General features: G+C 38.1%; 1 protein-coding gene across 5 annotated transcripts in view; it reads left to right on the top strand.

Annotated features, from left to right (window-relative positions):
• Positions 1-15,696, top strand: part of LOC306995958 (transmembrane protein 132C) — a 220,140-nt gene that overhangs the window by 67,507 nt on the left and 136,937 nt on the right. For 4 of the 5 annotated variants that reach the window (XM_079607992.1, XM_079607995.1, XM_079607994.1 and 1 more), the window contains one exon: positions 11,202-12,087. In XM_079607992.1, coding sequence (XP_079464118.1) covers positions 11,202-12,087 — 886 coding nt within the window. Of the gene's footprint in view, positions 1-11,201; positions 12,088-15,696 lie in introns of those variants that run through there. The other variant, XM_079607996.1, reaches the window with a different exon arrangement.

Below are 15,696 nucleotides of genomic sequence, written 5' to 3'. Positions count from 1 at the left end.
TAAGCCTATTAGAATGATTTCTGAAGGTTTATGTGACATACTTTTTGAAATATATTAAAATAGTTATTTTAAATTGTAATAATATTTCACATTACTCTTTTACTATATTTTTTATCAAATAATGCAGCCTTTTTGAGGACTTCTTTCAAAAATATTTAAAAAATCTTACCGACCCTAAACTTTTGTTGTTTAGAAGAAAACACTTTCCAGATGCTATTGACGTCATTAGAAGTGTTTAATTGAATGACAACACGAAACGGCTGCGTGATATGCTCTCAACCTTGAAAAAAAAAACGAATATCAAATTAATTGATATTGAATTATATTAATAATATTTCAGTTTGTTTGTTTGAATATTTCAATAATATTTGTTTGAATTTTGTTTCCATTTACACCACATACAATATTGATACTTGTATACAATGTACAGTAAAATCTGGCGAAATATGACAATTACCAAAGGCATAAAGTGTTGTATGTGACGGAGGAAGTGTATGTGTGATTGGGGCAGTCGAGGGAAGCAGAGGAAAGGTTTTTCAGATGTTAATGTGTTTTTTAGTAGAATTAGGGAATTTCATTGGCACACGAGGCAGCTGGTGGTGTAGCGCTGTCTAGTGTATTTCGCTCGTCTGTATCACCCCGGCTGTGTGTTTTGGTTAAGCGCCACCCTGGTGGTATCATCCCATATCAGTGGGCGGCGGCCATTTTAAATTGCTTTTTCACACCTTCGGTGGGAATGGGGTTTCAGACTTACATGTGCACAGCCTGATACACCCAAGAGAGAGCAGTGTTATAGATCCTCAAGCAAATTGCTCACACTTTTTCTTACACTTTCACTGTTTGAGGCCTTTTCAATTCCTGTATCTTGAGAGTTAGTAAAGTTAGATACATTTTTTCAACTGTTAGCCTCAGAATGTAAATGTATACGAATCACTAAATTTTGTTTTACTTTGATAACAAAGGTATAACGTGTTTTCGAAGTCTGTATTCATCCGGAAGCACTAAGTGTTTAGAGCATGTGGCATGAAGGCTGTGGCGTGGGCATACGTTTTGTAGTGGAAAGGCTGTAATGGATTTTTTGGGACATCATGGCACTGTGAATACTAAACTTATAAATATCTATTATTATTATTAGTAGTAGTAATACTACTACAAATATATAGGTTAAATCAATGATAATTACTGTTATATTTATAACAGTTGTTGTTGTTGTTATTATTATTATATTCGTAAGTGTAGTCCTCCATGTTCGAACTGCCCGCTCTAAACGGGACTCGATCCCGGGCCCGTCCGCATGGGAAGCGGGCCCTCTAACAAGGAGCCTAAAGACCGCAGTCTCTAGCGCCAGTCTCTTGAGCGCCTCTTGAGATTAGGGGAGTAAGGTTTACAGGCACAGCTCACACTAGCCTACGTCTGTTACATAAGCACACTTATCCTAAATTATTCAAATAGATTCATTATAAAAAAATATATCTTTTCTAAAATGCAGAATTTTTATAGTCAACCATTATATATTGCTTTTTAGATAAGTAAAATACATGTTATTTTGTTTAGTTGTCTGTTCAGAATCGTGGAAGAATTGTGATCTCTGTTTGAGACAAAACAAAACAACAACAACGTGTTTCTCAATTTACCCAGATTCGTGCAGCTCTAACAGATGTACCTGTACATATTTTAATATCAGCTCAATAATTTCGCATGAGTAGCTTTTCCCGCACCCTTGCATGACGGATTAGCCTACATAAATTTACTTCTTCATCAGGTTGTTTGTTTTATTTATGATACTGACTCAATTTAGCTTACTCTCGTTCTTTACCATTCTCTAAAAGCCCTAACAATACGGATGGCAGGATTGTGCCAATGTTGGCTCTAGGTCCAGTCACTGAGTGTAAATTTCTGCTTTAGCCAGCTCAGAATCTGATGGATCTCTCTAAGTGTGTTTGCACAGCACATTTTAATCGATTCTTAAAATGTTCAATTAGGGCCAAATCAATTTGCGCAAGGTGGTGACGATCAAAGTCAGCATACACTTCACACACACCTCTGCCTCTCTTGGCTACACACACAGAATTCAACATGGTATTCAGTGCTATAATGATATTTTTCCCCCTTTGTTTCCTACTCTTTCTTCCCTCTTGTCTTTAATTGGATCTGTTTTCTTTGTTCTCATAGGTGTCATTTACATATGGTCGGTTTGGACACCCGAAGGGAGTGTGGCAGTTTGGCTTTGTCATGTCTGACTACAGTGTTCATATCCCCAGGATTCTAGTTGTGTTGCCATGGTACCCATGCCAAACTGACCAGTCAGTCCAGTGGCTTTCACCTCTCAAAGGTGGCATACTTGGTGGTGTTTTAAAAAGATGTTTTTCTTTTAGTTTTTGGAACTTGTTATCAAAGGTTGCCCATGTGCCAGGTTTTTTTTTGTCCATACAAATACATATATATACATCATTCAAAAGATTGGGGTTGGTATAGATTGTTTAAAAGAAAAGAAGAAAAAAAAGGAAAATAAAACTTTTATTCTGTACCATGTTGGTTGAATGATTCAATTAATTCACACAGATTATCAGATCAAATCAGTCATTTGAAAACTAAGACTGTAATTTCACAAAGAGAATGAGTGATTCAGTGCTACCGTGCCTTCTCTCTTTTTCTCTCTCTCTCTGTCTCTCTCTCAAAATGTGCAAATGGCTTCTGCCTCTCAAAGAGCTCGCGAGCTGCACTTATACCAGCTTATATAATATAATTGCACTTAAACCATCTAAAACATACACACCTATTTTTATTTAAATGTCTTTATGAGTATCCTTGTTAACTAAGTCAGTTGTGTCTCAAGACAATGTAAACGGTTGAGAAAGAAAACACATGTGAATCAGTATATTGGATCCGTGCATTAGCTCTTAAAGTGACAGAAGCCTAATAAACCTGCTGCTGTCTGTGTCATTAATGTTAACCAAACAACAAAATTCAGAGAAAATTATTTACTGCTCTTGACCTTATAACTTCTGTAACTTTAATTGTAAGGATGCATCTGTATTTAATTTTTACAACTATCCAGTATTATTTGACATTTCAGGGCTCGCAAAATCGCCCGCCCGACGTCCCGGGGCTATTGTGTTTTCCAGTCGGGCAACCAAAATGCATAACCGGCCTGCCCGACGGGCTATCTGAAATAGTGTTCGCTTCAGTCTTGTTATAATCAGATTCAGCGCATTCTTCGTCTTCAATCCGCAGTGGCGCCGAACAGAGCGCACGTCAGAAACCGAGGACAGGATGTGTGTGTGTGTGTGTGTGTGTGTGTATATGTATCTGAGCCTCATTGGTCTGTCACTACTCGTCAATGTCAGAATATTAGAGATTACCAATCAAATCAAAGTAGGCGGGATTTATATTCACAGAAGCTACTGAGCGCGAATTTGAGCAGAGCGACTCGACGCTTCAGTTTACGGTCAAGTGCGATAAGATGTAAGTAGCTAAACTAAATATTTCACAGTTTTTTTTTTAGGTCATAAATGTTAAACAAATGACAAATTATCGACAAACGAATTTACTTGTCTAATTTTGCCATTTTGAACTGAAAATAGGCCTTTGTAACGTGACTCATGTAATGTAATTCGTTTACTGTCATTGTGAGGGGACGAGAAACAAAGCCGTTTTCATCTTGTTAGGCACAATATTAATAACGAATGTGTACATGTTGAGAATTAATATAGTACAATTTGTAGCCTTCAGTAAAATAAAAAAGTGCAGCTTTAGGAGGGGAAGAGACAGGGCAAGATGAGGAGACTGAGAAAAAGAAAGAGTGATGGATAAGAAGTGAGAGCAGTTATTGACAAATCTACTGCCCGCTGACATGGTTTTAAAGCTATTGTTGTCCAATTTTTTTGCCATTCAAAACATCTTAGAATGCACATATGTAGATAAGAGAAATCAAAAATTTATCGGGCCGATAAAAATGATGATAAAACCCTGCCATCTGCATGTTAATGAAACTAGTTAATTGTGAGCGTTAGACCCTAACCCAAACTGTTACCTTTTTTTTTTTTTTATCATACCCTCATTGGGGGCTGAGCCACAGACAGATTCATGTTCCATACTGGTCACACACATTTCACTTCAGAGAACCAGATGTATATTTGTATTGGTGATTCTAATTTGATTATTTCATATCCAATTCTTGATATTTGTGTTTTGAAAAAGTTTTTGATTCATGTTTTGACTCCTAACCAATTTTCTACATTAAAAATTGTCTTTTTATGTGGGCTAGTAAAATTAATTTCGGGCTACCAAAATCTGAAGAGTGCCTGCCCGAAGGGCTACCAGCGATTTAGAAATTTTGCGAGCCCTGCATTTGATTACTTTCTTCAATTTATGAAGTATTTCTTACCTGAATACAAATATAGGAGTAAGGGGAAATTCCCACCAGTTTTCTGAAACGAAATGCAGGCCCTGTATCGCTTTCTCTCTCACTTTCTGTATGTTTTTCTATCAGGACCACTATCGTCAAATACGATTGACAATTAGCATACAGTTTGGATTGGCGGAATGAATGTATTGAATGTACAACATGAATGTATTGCAGATATGATTAATTCAAGATTTTAATGTAACATAATTTGAGAATTTAGTCTGATTCAAGGGGGAATCAGAATGCTAAACTCTGATTGGATGAGAGGAGAAGGGTAATTAGCTCCTAGGGTAAACGCGATAGCTGTTGATAATACTAAATTATCTTATATATGGATGCTGTGATAGGCATTGTATTCCTAATATACAAGCACATATGCACCAGGTAGTGAAAATATGACAAAAGTTGGAACGAGGAAATACAAGATGGATAGATTGAAAGATAGATAGAGACAAATTTGGAGAGAAGCTTGGTGATGGATCGTTTGCTGTTTGTGCCAAAGGTCAAAGTTTATTGGGGCATCCATGTGGCGAATAGTTTTAGTGCTTAGTCGGAGGCAGGAAGCCGATTAACCCGAAGAGCTTCCTGCAGGGTTGTGCATTTCAGTTAGTGTGTGTTTGAAGGAGTGTATTCCAAATTATGTCTTGAAAGGGCTATAAATCATTCTCTTTTTTTGCTCTCCCGACTTACTCTGTGATGTCATTGTATCAAATTCAGACACACCCACTTTCACTGAGTAAGATCGGCTTTGAGCGTGTGTGTGTGTGTGAGATGGCAAGGGTCAGAAAGTTTGAGAAAATTTGTAAATGTGCACTTGCTACAAGGTCACGGTTTTTGGAAGCAGAATGAAGCAGCTGCTCTTGCCATGAGGGGCCAGAGGACAAACGCCAGAGGAGAATTCTTTTATCCAGGCGTAAAATACCATATGATCCGTCAACTCCACTACTGCCCGAATAATATCCACACACGCGTACTTGGGTTCTTCAGCCTCTTTATTTGAATGCCCTGAGGACCCTGAATACAGCTGTGTTCTTGTGCCATCTCTGGTCTCATCCAGGATCTGTGGAATGGTGTTTAGTTTTTAGAAGTCATTTGCTTCAGCCTACAGCATATAAATAATTGTAGGGCCAGCCAATGAAGGGGCTAGGATAAAGTGGACAGGATGGAGTGCCAAGGAACTTTCATCTCACAGCAGGCTTTGTTTGTAGCTTGCAGACTGAATAAAGACTAACTGAAATGGAACCTTATAAGTAACTGTTCTGGAACAATATAGGTGACAACCACAATCTGGTGCACATTGAGAGTTCAAAATTAAAGGGCACCTATTATGGAATTTTGAAATTTACCTTTCATGTAGTGTGTAACATAGATCTAAGTGAACAAAAACATCCTGCAAAGTTTGAAATATGAAAGTGCACCGTATATAAAGTTATTGTCTTTCAAAAGTAAGAGTCGACTCCGAGTCATTTTTATGAATCGTTAGAAGACCGAAGCTTTTTCTCTGACTAGATGACATCAACTTGTAAAGTTATTTGAATACGATACGCCCACTTATTGCGCTCCAAGGCCAGGGAAAACTTGATATTTCATATTCATATATACAACTATACCACGGAAGTATAGTCCGAGCCTTGTGCTTTGTTCGCGCCATTTTGAAGACGATTGCTTTACCAACTTAAATGCAATCAAACTTGGATTCGCGAGCCAGCTGATATTGAAGGAAGGTTCAGTTCCAAGTGTATTTGCACCAGCTTCCTCCTCCGTATCACAACCTGTAAGTGTTATTAATAATTGTTGCTTTTATGTTTTATGTAGCATGCTTAATAATTATTTTGTTTGTTGTGTAAGCACCGTTTAGCTTCTAGGTCTTCAATGACAATTGTATTGAGATATGTGAAGTGTTTGTCGTTGTTTTCGGAGTTGTCTTAAATAATAGAGTAATACCTCGTAGTAACGTAACTGCATTTTTTTTTTTTTTTTTTTTTACGTTATGTTTATGCATCGGGCTAACGCAAACAAAGACTGATTGTGCTTTTACAATATGAACTCTGGGCTATGCTCGCTAACATAACAAATAAATTCTTTATCTTATTTTTAGTTTTTTACTACAAACTACAAAGCAGTGGACTATAATCATTATTATAACACAATTTAATTGATAAAAGCATCATTGTACTCCGTGTTAAACAATAAGTATTATCTCTGTAAACACTGCTGGGTCATCTGACCAATCAACGCAGATTAGCGTCGCGCAAAGGAGGGGTTTGGAAAAATGAGTCGTTGAACGAATCATTTGGGAGTCGGTGAGCAAATCAGGTAAAAATAAATGCATATTATACGACAACAAAAGTGTTTTTTGTCATTGCATGCATGTAAAACTGTTGTTGGGGACTCCCAAAACAACATTAGGAACATTTTATATGTCATAATAGGTGCCCTGTAAGAGTTCCAACCCATATTCAGTGTGAAAATTGAACAAAGAACAAAGTCTGTATTTGTACCTGAACTTTAAAGGGGACTCAACTCTTTTAGTTTCATTACACTACATAATAATAATAATAATAGTAATAATATTATGTCAGTAATAGCCACATATTGTAAAACAACTGCACTGAAAAATAAAATAAACTTTCACAATTAGTCTTGTTCTAATTTCCATACTTTAAAGAGATAAACCTGTAAGCTTTTATTTTGACTGAAACTGCAGTCAAGCTTTTATTTTGGCGGAAAACAAGTTTTACAAAAGCAAACACATCTCATTACAAATCTAGAGAAATTCTGTATAATCATCAACTATGCAAATGTAAAAATAATGCGTAATTGCGTTTCCAAACGTACGCTAGCGTTCACATGCACAGATAGCATTCACTGCCCCCCCCCCCTACCTCCCCCCCCCCCCCCCCCCCCCCGTTAAACTGTATTTTTTTCACACTTGTATATCATTGAGGTATAGTCTATTTCAGTTAAATCCACTCTTAAACAACATGTAAAACAAAACAATCTGTGGTTGGTTACTTTAAATGTTAGCTGGGTCTCTTCCTGTAATCTATTCTTGACCAGAACAAACTGCAATATGAACAACGCCATAGTCTGGCCAGGAGAGACTAAGAGATGTCAAGTTTTTCACTTTTCATGGTTGGGATAAAAATGGAAGAGATACCATAGGATTTATCGCGTGTCACTTTATCTGCCATAATGAAATTGATTGGAGGTTAAATTGGCAGAAATAAATGGGCAGAAATACAATTCCAAGAACCCAAGGGAAAGATTTTGAACTCTTCACGCTATATATATGAGTTGAAGCTTTGGGTGATGCCGTCTCGCCTGCCGCAATGAAATCTTCAGCGTTGTGAGAAATGTTTGACATTTGAAAAGTGGCCTGAGAAAAAGAGAGTGAAAGTGAAAGGTTAGAAATGTGTGGGGTGTCGTCAGCCTTGGGACCAGCGGCTGAAACAAATCAGAGTGGAGGTGTTTGGGCTTAGAATTATGATCCTCTTTGTAGCCCTGAGAGCGCCATAAAGAACGGACTAGTGACACAGAGAGATGCTGTTTTTGGGACGATGCTGCCTCCATCTGCCGAAGCTACGTGCTTTATAGCGTGCAACCTCCGTATCACAGCTCCCCAGGGCCGCCACAAAACATTGCACTTTTTAATTCTTTCTTTTTTTTTGTGTTAGTCCTCTGGGGCTCTGCGAATTATGTCATGATCGCTTGTGGTGAGGAAGAAGACTTTATTCATCTATAATTTCCTGATGAGAGACTCATAATGTATTACAGCATTAAAGGAATGCTCTGGTTTCAATTAAATATAACCTTAATTTGAGACGTAATGTTAACTTCCACAGAAAATAGCTCTGACTTGTCCTGCAGTTTCTTTTAAAAAGCAAGAATCATGGTTACATTTATGGATGACCGAATCTTATTTTCTTCGTTAACTTGTATTAAACCCATTTCTTTGTTGTATCGTTCATTCATTCTCTTTCCCGTCACCATCCTCTCTTCTTCCTCAAGACACTGTGTCCACAAGGCCTCACGTGTGTTTTGTCTCAGTGTTGATTTGAAATGAATCACTGAAGGTGTATCTCTCTCTGAAGGGATTATTATGTGTTTAAACTCTTGTTGTGAGACGCAGCGCCATACCAAATCTTCATTATATTTTCACACCTTTTCAATGCTTCACTCACTCTACCTGAGGAGAAAGAGAGAGAGAGCGAGAGAGATAAAGTAACACAATAAACCTCTGGTTCTATTCCAGACAGCTGCTTGAGTTTCTCTTGGTCTCCATCGCTGTTTCAAAACATGCAAATGAGACTCTCTGAATCAGCATGATATCTTTTGTACTTGTATCTCAAAAATAAGTGAGAAAACAAACAAACAAACAAGAATAAGAAAGATTGTGTATTACATCATTTTATTGTATAATGAGCTGTGATCGAAACTCTTGCTGTGTAAAACCTGATATTGTTTTGTATCAGGTTCCTCCCGTTCTCTAATTTATCAAGTTTTCGGAACTTATATGATGCTAAAGAGACACGTGGGAAGATATTTATCGTAAACCAGCACTGCATTGAAATTTCTATTTTTGCTTTTTCTTCATTTTCTGCACCATTGTCTGTGATTATTTCAGTTCAAATCACTTAAAATACAGACAGATACATATTTATATAATGCACATTAAAAAAATGGTTTAGCCTATAGATTATAAGAAAGTTAAAATGGGAAATCTTCTGTGTTGCAAAATTGCAATTCAAAATCTAACTCTCAATGGTGTCATTGTAATTAAAGTATACATTGATATACAACGGTCTTTTTTGCAGTTAGTTGCATATTAAATTGTCCTTGGTCTTGCATTTAATCATCTTTAGCTGCTTTTATGCTGCAAATGTGGCACGTGGCATGTGCTTGTCTGTTAGAGCAAAATGTTGTCTCATACTGGCTCTATCAGTACAGATCTAAAATTATAACAGGAAAGAACTTTAAATTTAGGGTCTGATTCATTGAAGCATTTGGCACACTCCGTCTGCTTGGCAGACTGTGTTACATTTTTGATTGGCAAACTGATCTGATAAGCTCCATCAGAGACTTAGCGGAAAATGCGAACATGTAAATACGAACAGGGATTTTACAATGATAGAGGTAAAGAAAAAAAACCCTTAGAGAAAGGTGAATGATTCTATGCTTTAATTAAGCATGAGTGAGCACAGATGTGGTAGAGCTTTCAAGCTTTTTCTGAAAAATCAGATTGCATGACTGTAATGCAACTTGTGGGAGTTATGGTACACAGATTTTAATTAGCCAGTAAACAAAAGTTTAAAAGATAGCTATTGGGTGCCACAATGTACTATAAATCATGATTTTTAAAGGTAAATTTTAAAGGTAAAATGTGGTAAAAATGGTAAGGTAACAATCTGTTAATTGGTTAACGGTAAGTTCCTTTACTGCGTATGGACTAATACATCTTAATGAAATATAAGTTTAAATATGTGTTTTTTTTCCTGTACATTTAAGTTCAATCCGTAAAACCCAAAATGTGTCTACCTTATTTTTTACAGTAAAGTTCTGGCAACCACAGCTGCCTATTAATCATAACAGATTATTATTATTGTTTTCCAGTGTACCTACCACATGTCTTTGTTTATTTGAGTTACTAATTAAGTGTGTACTAGAGTAGTACAAACTTTCTGACCTTTCAAACTTTATGCTGCAGCTCAAAGGTCTGGCTACTAAGACTGCATTTCATTGGTCAGGAATGCCTGCATAGCAGTTATCAAGTAAAGTTGTGGTCTTGCAGCTGAACAGTTTGGTGTCTGATCCTGCAGTTGTTCAGGGATGGGATTTTACTGAGGTCACAGTCCTGCTGTAGTGCCCTTGAGCAAGGCATTTAGCCCTGAGTTGCTCCTGTGGGACCTTTTGCGTTGGATACAAATGTCTTCTAAATGACAGATTTCAATTTCAGTGATGATTTGTTGACTTTTTGGGTCATGTTTTAAGAAGAGTTCAAATAAGTCGTCCCTGAGCACAAAAAAGGCATTTCCACCATCGCCATTACACCCTGACACTCACAAACAGACACACATTCACAAAGGCACTGCAGTGGCATATCCTGTCCAATGGAGTTGGAAGCAATTGTGTGAATGTGAGCCAGAGGGGCTACAAATGATTCCTGTTTTTCAACTGGTAAACCATAGTGTTGAAAATTTGTATTTAAATGAAAAGGCAGGTTGTTTAAAAAAAGCAAAAATGGGCATTTCTCAACCAAATAAGTACACATCATGCTTGATGCCAATTGTTACGGCTCATTTTGTGATGCCATTTTCACAGCTCCTGAGTAATTTGTTATTTGTGGCTCGGCTCAAGTTTTACAGCTTAAAAGGCTTGTGTTTCTGGGTGGTGTTGTGCCAACCGAACAGCTACTTTTGAGATAGTTATTGCTAGTTTTGATGCTATTCAGCCTTGTCATCACAAGAATTACACTGTATATTTTAGTGTATATTTATTACCGGTACATCATTTTCTCTCTGAATCTTTCTCTTTTTCTGTTGCTGTACCATCTGTTGCACTCAGAACATTGACTTACTCTCTAAACACACTTATACAATTATCTTTCCAAAGACCCTTGGCCTTAATTTAATTTGTTTCTCTGTAAATAAATGATCTTGTTGAACGAGATAAAACAAAAACCAGGGGACAATTTAAATTATAACAGAAAGCAATTTTGACTTGTAAAAACATCTGAAGTGTCTCTGAAATGAAATAAACATACAGATAAATCTCTTTCTCTTTCTCTCCGCAGTGTGTGAGAGCAGGGGTGGAGGTAGTGATCTTGTGCCCAGGTTCTCCTCATCCTTGCCCACATACCTTCCCGTGTCCTGTCAACTGCAGGGTGCGGAGTCATCCTTCTTTCTCCGGGAGGCCACACAGGAAGTGATGCGTAACGGGAGCTTGCAGACACGCAGCGAGCCTCTCTTTCTCCACTTGCCCGATGCTGGCTCCACTTCCCTGTTGTCAGTCAACTGTAGCTATGGCAACCTCACTGCAGAGGCGCCAGTACCACCAGACCTCCTCCAGGGGGCGCTTCCACGTTCATTTCACACCTCTACACACCTCACGCTGGGCTGGAAGGTGAGAGCACACCTGGTGAGCAGGAGGATAGGAGTTGATCGCCCTCAAATACAGGTGTTGTTTTACCTGGCAGGCCGCAGATGGGAGGATATGGATCCTCCGGCGGAACTACTCCCGTGTATCCGTGTCGTTGGCATCCGTGATCCAGGGGAAGGTTCTGTGTCAACCGCCTGTCGCCTGGAGGGAAACATGGGTATCTGCGTATCCCAGCTTGGCATCCCTACGACCTGGTTCAATGCTCCTCCGCCACGTAGACGCACACAGGAACCAGTTCCCATCACGGTTGAGTTGCACTACTCCATCCTTCCTCCAGAGACCCTGGGAAAAGAGTGCATAGCGGGTAGGGCACAAGGAAAAGCTGTAGGGCAAGAAGGGGATATGCAGAGGATTGGGACAGTGACTCTCTCTTCTGGGGACAACAAAGCGCCCAGAATACGACTTAGACTGGATGGAGACGTCGAGATTATGGCACCCCCCATCCCAGTTAAACAGGGACAGACTGTGGGATTTCAAGTACTAATGAATTCTGCTGCCACCACTGAGCAGTTCACACTGAGGTAGGACAACATACATGCACACGCCAGTATAAAGGATGCATGTCTTGTGCTTATGTTCTCAGGATGTAAAATTTTTCTTAATTTCAAATGACTGGAAAGGTAATCTAATTTCAGATGAAAGGAAATGAGCATGCATTTCCACTATCGGCCAATATATATCCAGTATCGACCGATATGGATAAATTAAATAATTTCGAATATTGGCTGATACCTAATATGGTATCTCTATATTGTGCATCCCTATACATTTTATATGCAGTTTTATTAGTCTTTCCTTTTTCTGGCAAGTCTAGTTCTGTGTGGTTGATAGAGAGTGTGAGAGGAGAGTATGTCTTTCCGTTGCAGCTGAGACGATGTGAGTGATTGTGTGCATGGCTCCATTGCAGCTTCATGTTGATCGCATTGTCACAAAAAGGTTTTTTGTTGGCCATTGGATTAATTTCAGGATGGTTTGCAAGAATTGTGGCTTGTATGAGAACACTGTAAATCAGGGGTGTCCAATACTTCTTCTGGATGGCCATCTTTCCTGATGGAGAGTTCAGCTCCCTCCAACACATCTGCCATGAAGTCTCTAGTAATCTTGAAGAGCTTGTTCAGGTGTTTAATCACAGCTGGAGCTGAACTGAAGATAGCGGCCCTTTAGGAGTAGAATTTGACACCTCTGCTCTGACCGTGACCATCTTAGGCTACGTCCACATTAATCCAGATACATTTGAAAATTGCGTTTTCATTTGAATGGGGTCATGACATGGATTTTTAAAAATGATTTTAATATGTTAAAAAGCTTCACTTATAATGTTGATTAAATTTGTTTTAGTAAAAAAACAACCACAAATAATAAAATGCATAAAAACAATTATTTTCAACCCTTATTCTGACCCTCTGTCTGAAATAATAAATTTTTAAGGGGCGGCTCCTTGAAAGTTTTCAGTGAACAGCCACTGTTATGATTGGGTAACGTCACTGCAAAGGAAACAGTATCTTCGCCCATTCGCTATTGCACAAGAGTTAGTGTTTTGAAAACATTATCCATATAAAACCATAATTTACAGACAAAGCATTATGAAATCATTTACTTGTGAGGTTTGTGATGCAGCTGTTGTCAGATCAGTTGGCTGCTTCATCAGCATGGAGTATGTTAGCGTGCTTTCACACTAGCAGTTTAGTTTGGAACGGGGCACGGTTCGCACGAAGAATTGCTAATGTGAACGCTCTCATGCGGACCCCGGTGCGCACTGGGGTACCGAACTGTGCCGCGGTTTCATCGTATTCGTATTCATCAATGTCTTGCTGTGGAGGGAGGCAGTCATATTCAAATGTATTTACGTTTTTTAAAATTGCTCGTCCGTAAAACTTCATAAAAGCTCACTGAGATGCAGAGAGACCAAACATAACATTCTCACGCGATTCTTCTGGCATGATCATTTTATTACCAAAATATCCCACCACTCACAGGTGCATTTAAGGTCATAGTAAAAATCGTCATTCCATGTATGATCTTAAATTCAACTGTCAAGATGTTTTGACGCGGGACAGCAATTGCAAATAAATGTTCGGTCATCTTTGCAGGAATGTGATATAAAGATTGTACAAAGTAACATGTATCTTTAGCAACAATATGAAAGCAAATAGCAGGCACTGCAATGGCAGTACAACCACAGACACAGTGTATTGGTACAATATGCATCACATGACTAAACATGCGTTTTTTGGAATACCTCTGTTTTCACAGTGCAGACTACAATGCAAAAACGTCGTTTTCACATTCATCCACTTGGGTTAGCATCTTCAAAAAAACTTGTGTGGAGGAAAAGCCAAAATGTAGGGAAGAAGATGCGTTTTTTAATGTATCTGGATTAATGTGGACATACTAGCCTTAGTTCAATTATAACACATTTGTGAACACGTGTTCCAATCATTGTTAATTTAAAAAAATCCTATTTAATCGGAATCAAGCAGTCAGAGTAAATATTTACAGTCATAGAACTCCCATAATTCAATGCTAACAATACACATGCATGCAGTGTGGTGAACTTTAAAGTCACAGTTCACACATAAACACACTGCTGCACGCTCACTTACTGGCAGCTTTTCATCCTGGAGGCCTTAGGGCTTTCCCAGACATATGATAGATTAGACTTATTCATTAGCACGCAGATAAAGCAGAGCTCCAGACTACCGCCGTACACGTCCCACCAGCTCCGCTCCTTTCTATCACTGCTGTTGAGTTTTATAATAGGCAATAATTAGTCTCCGCCATCAGGACGTAAGGATCATTAAAATGGATGAAGGAGCATACGTTGAGGTTGTTTCAGGGGGTATAACATCCGAGTCTCTCATATAATCACTGATAAGATTTTAGGTGGATATTTACATCCGTACACAGTCAATATTACTGATGTAGGAGGGCAACATGTGCTTGTTAAATATAATAGTTTACTACTTAGGCCAAGAGACATCTTCTCGTTAGTTTTTTTTTTAAAGTCTGTGGGATGCCATCTCAGTGTATTTATGTCTGGGATCGCGATATCTGCAGGAGAGTCGCTACGGAAATAGTCTCTCCCATCTCAATTAACTTCCGTCAGCAGAGAGACAGATGCATGCTGGCTGAGGAAGATGCTATTGTTTCTGCTAGTTGAACAATGCTGCGACATCAAAGACACTCCTGCTGGTGTCGTTTGGGTCTATAAAAGATGTGTGATGTCTTTCATTTCGCCACCTGCTATCTGTTTAGATGGAGAAAATCAAAATATTTTCCTCCTACCGATGATGGGAAAAGTCTGCCAGCCGTTGTTTGTTTGTTTGTCTAGAAAATCACAAATTTGTGCCCTCATTGTTGCAGAGGAGGAGATTGAATAGCTAAAAATAGCTTCATTTGTTCCCTCTAAAATCAAAACCGAGTTTGTATAGTTGGTATTTTTTTCCTTGTTTATCTGTCATACACATGGAATAACAGAGGTATTTGAAAAAAGTACACCTTTACAGGCGTTTGAATCGACCTTACAAAGTTAACTTTTATATATGCATTGTCTGCTGTCACACAATCTAGTCATAGTTTGAGTTTAGATCAGTGGATCTCAACCAGGGGCCTCAACAGACTTTAAATGGGGCCTCAAGATGACTTAAAATCATTTAAAATAAGGTAAAACGAGCATTAAAAATCAAGATATTTCTTAGTTATTTTTATACCAATATAATCTTTATAGTTAATACAAGCTCAAATCATTATGTCAAAAAGTTGAGATTGAATGTCTGTTCTTTAATGAGACAAGTGGATATACAGAACTGTTTTTCGCATAGAGGCAAATGTATGGATGTAAAATAATGCCAAATGTTTTTGAAATAAAAAGCCTTTTGAATTGCACTACTTGAAAAAAATATGCATTGCATTAACCATGCTTGTATTTTAATGAATTGTATTTTTAGGGCTTGCATTTTTATGGGCTGAAATTCAACATGGTTGTATATTTAAGCTGTGAATATTTCAAATCAAAACATTTAAAACACATTTTCATTAATAGAAATTCAACAATCCATATTCACCTTTCATATTTCACTTCCAAAATATTCAAACGGTTTAAAAATACAACCTATAATATTCAACGGGCA

This window comes from Phoxinus phoxinus, assembly GCF_949152265.1.
Source record: "Phoxinus phoxinus genome assembly, chromosome: 3".
Classification (NCBI taxonomy): domain Eukaryota; kingdom Metazoa; phylum Chordata; class Actinopteri; order Cypriniformes; family Leuciscidae; genus Phoxinus; species Phoxinus phoxinus.
This window is presented reverse-complemented; position numbering and strand designations above follow the sequence as displayed.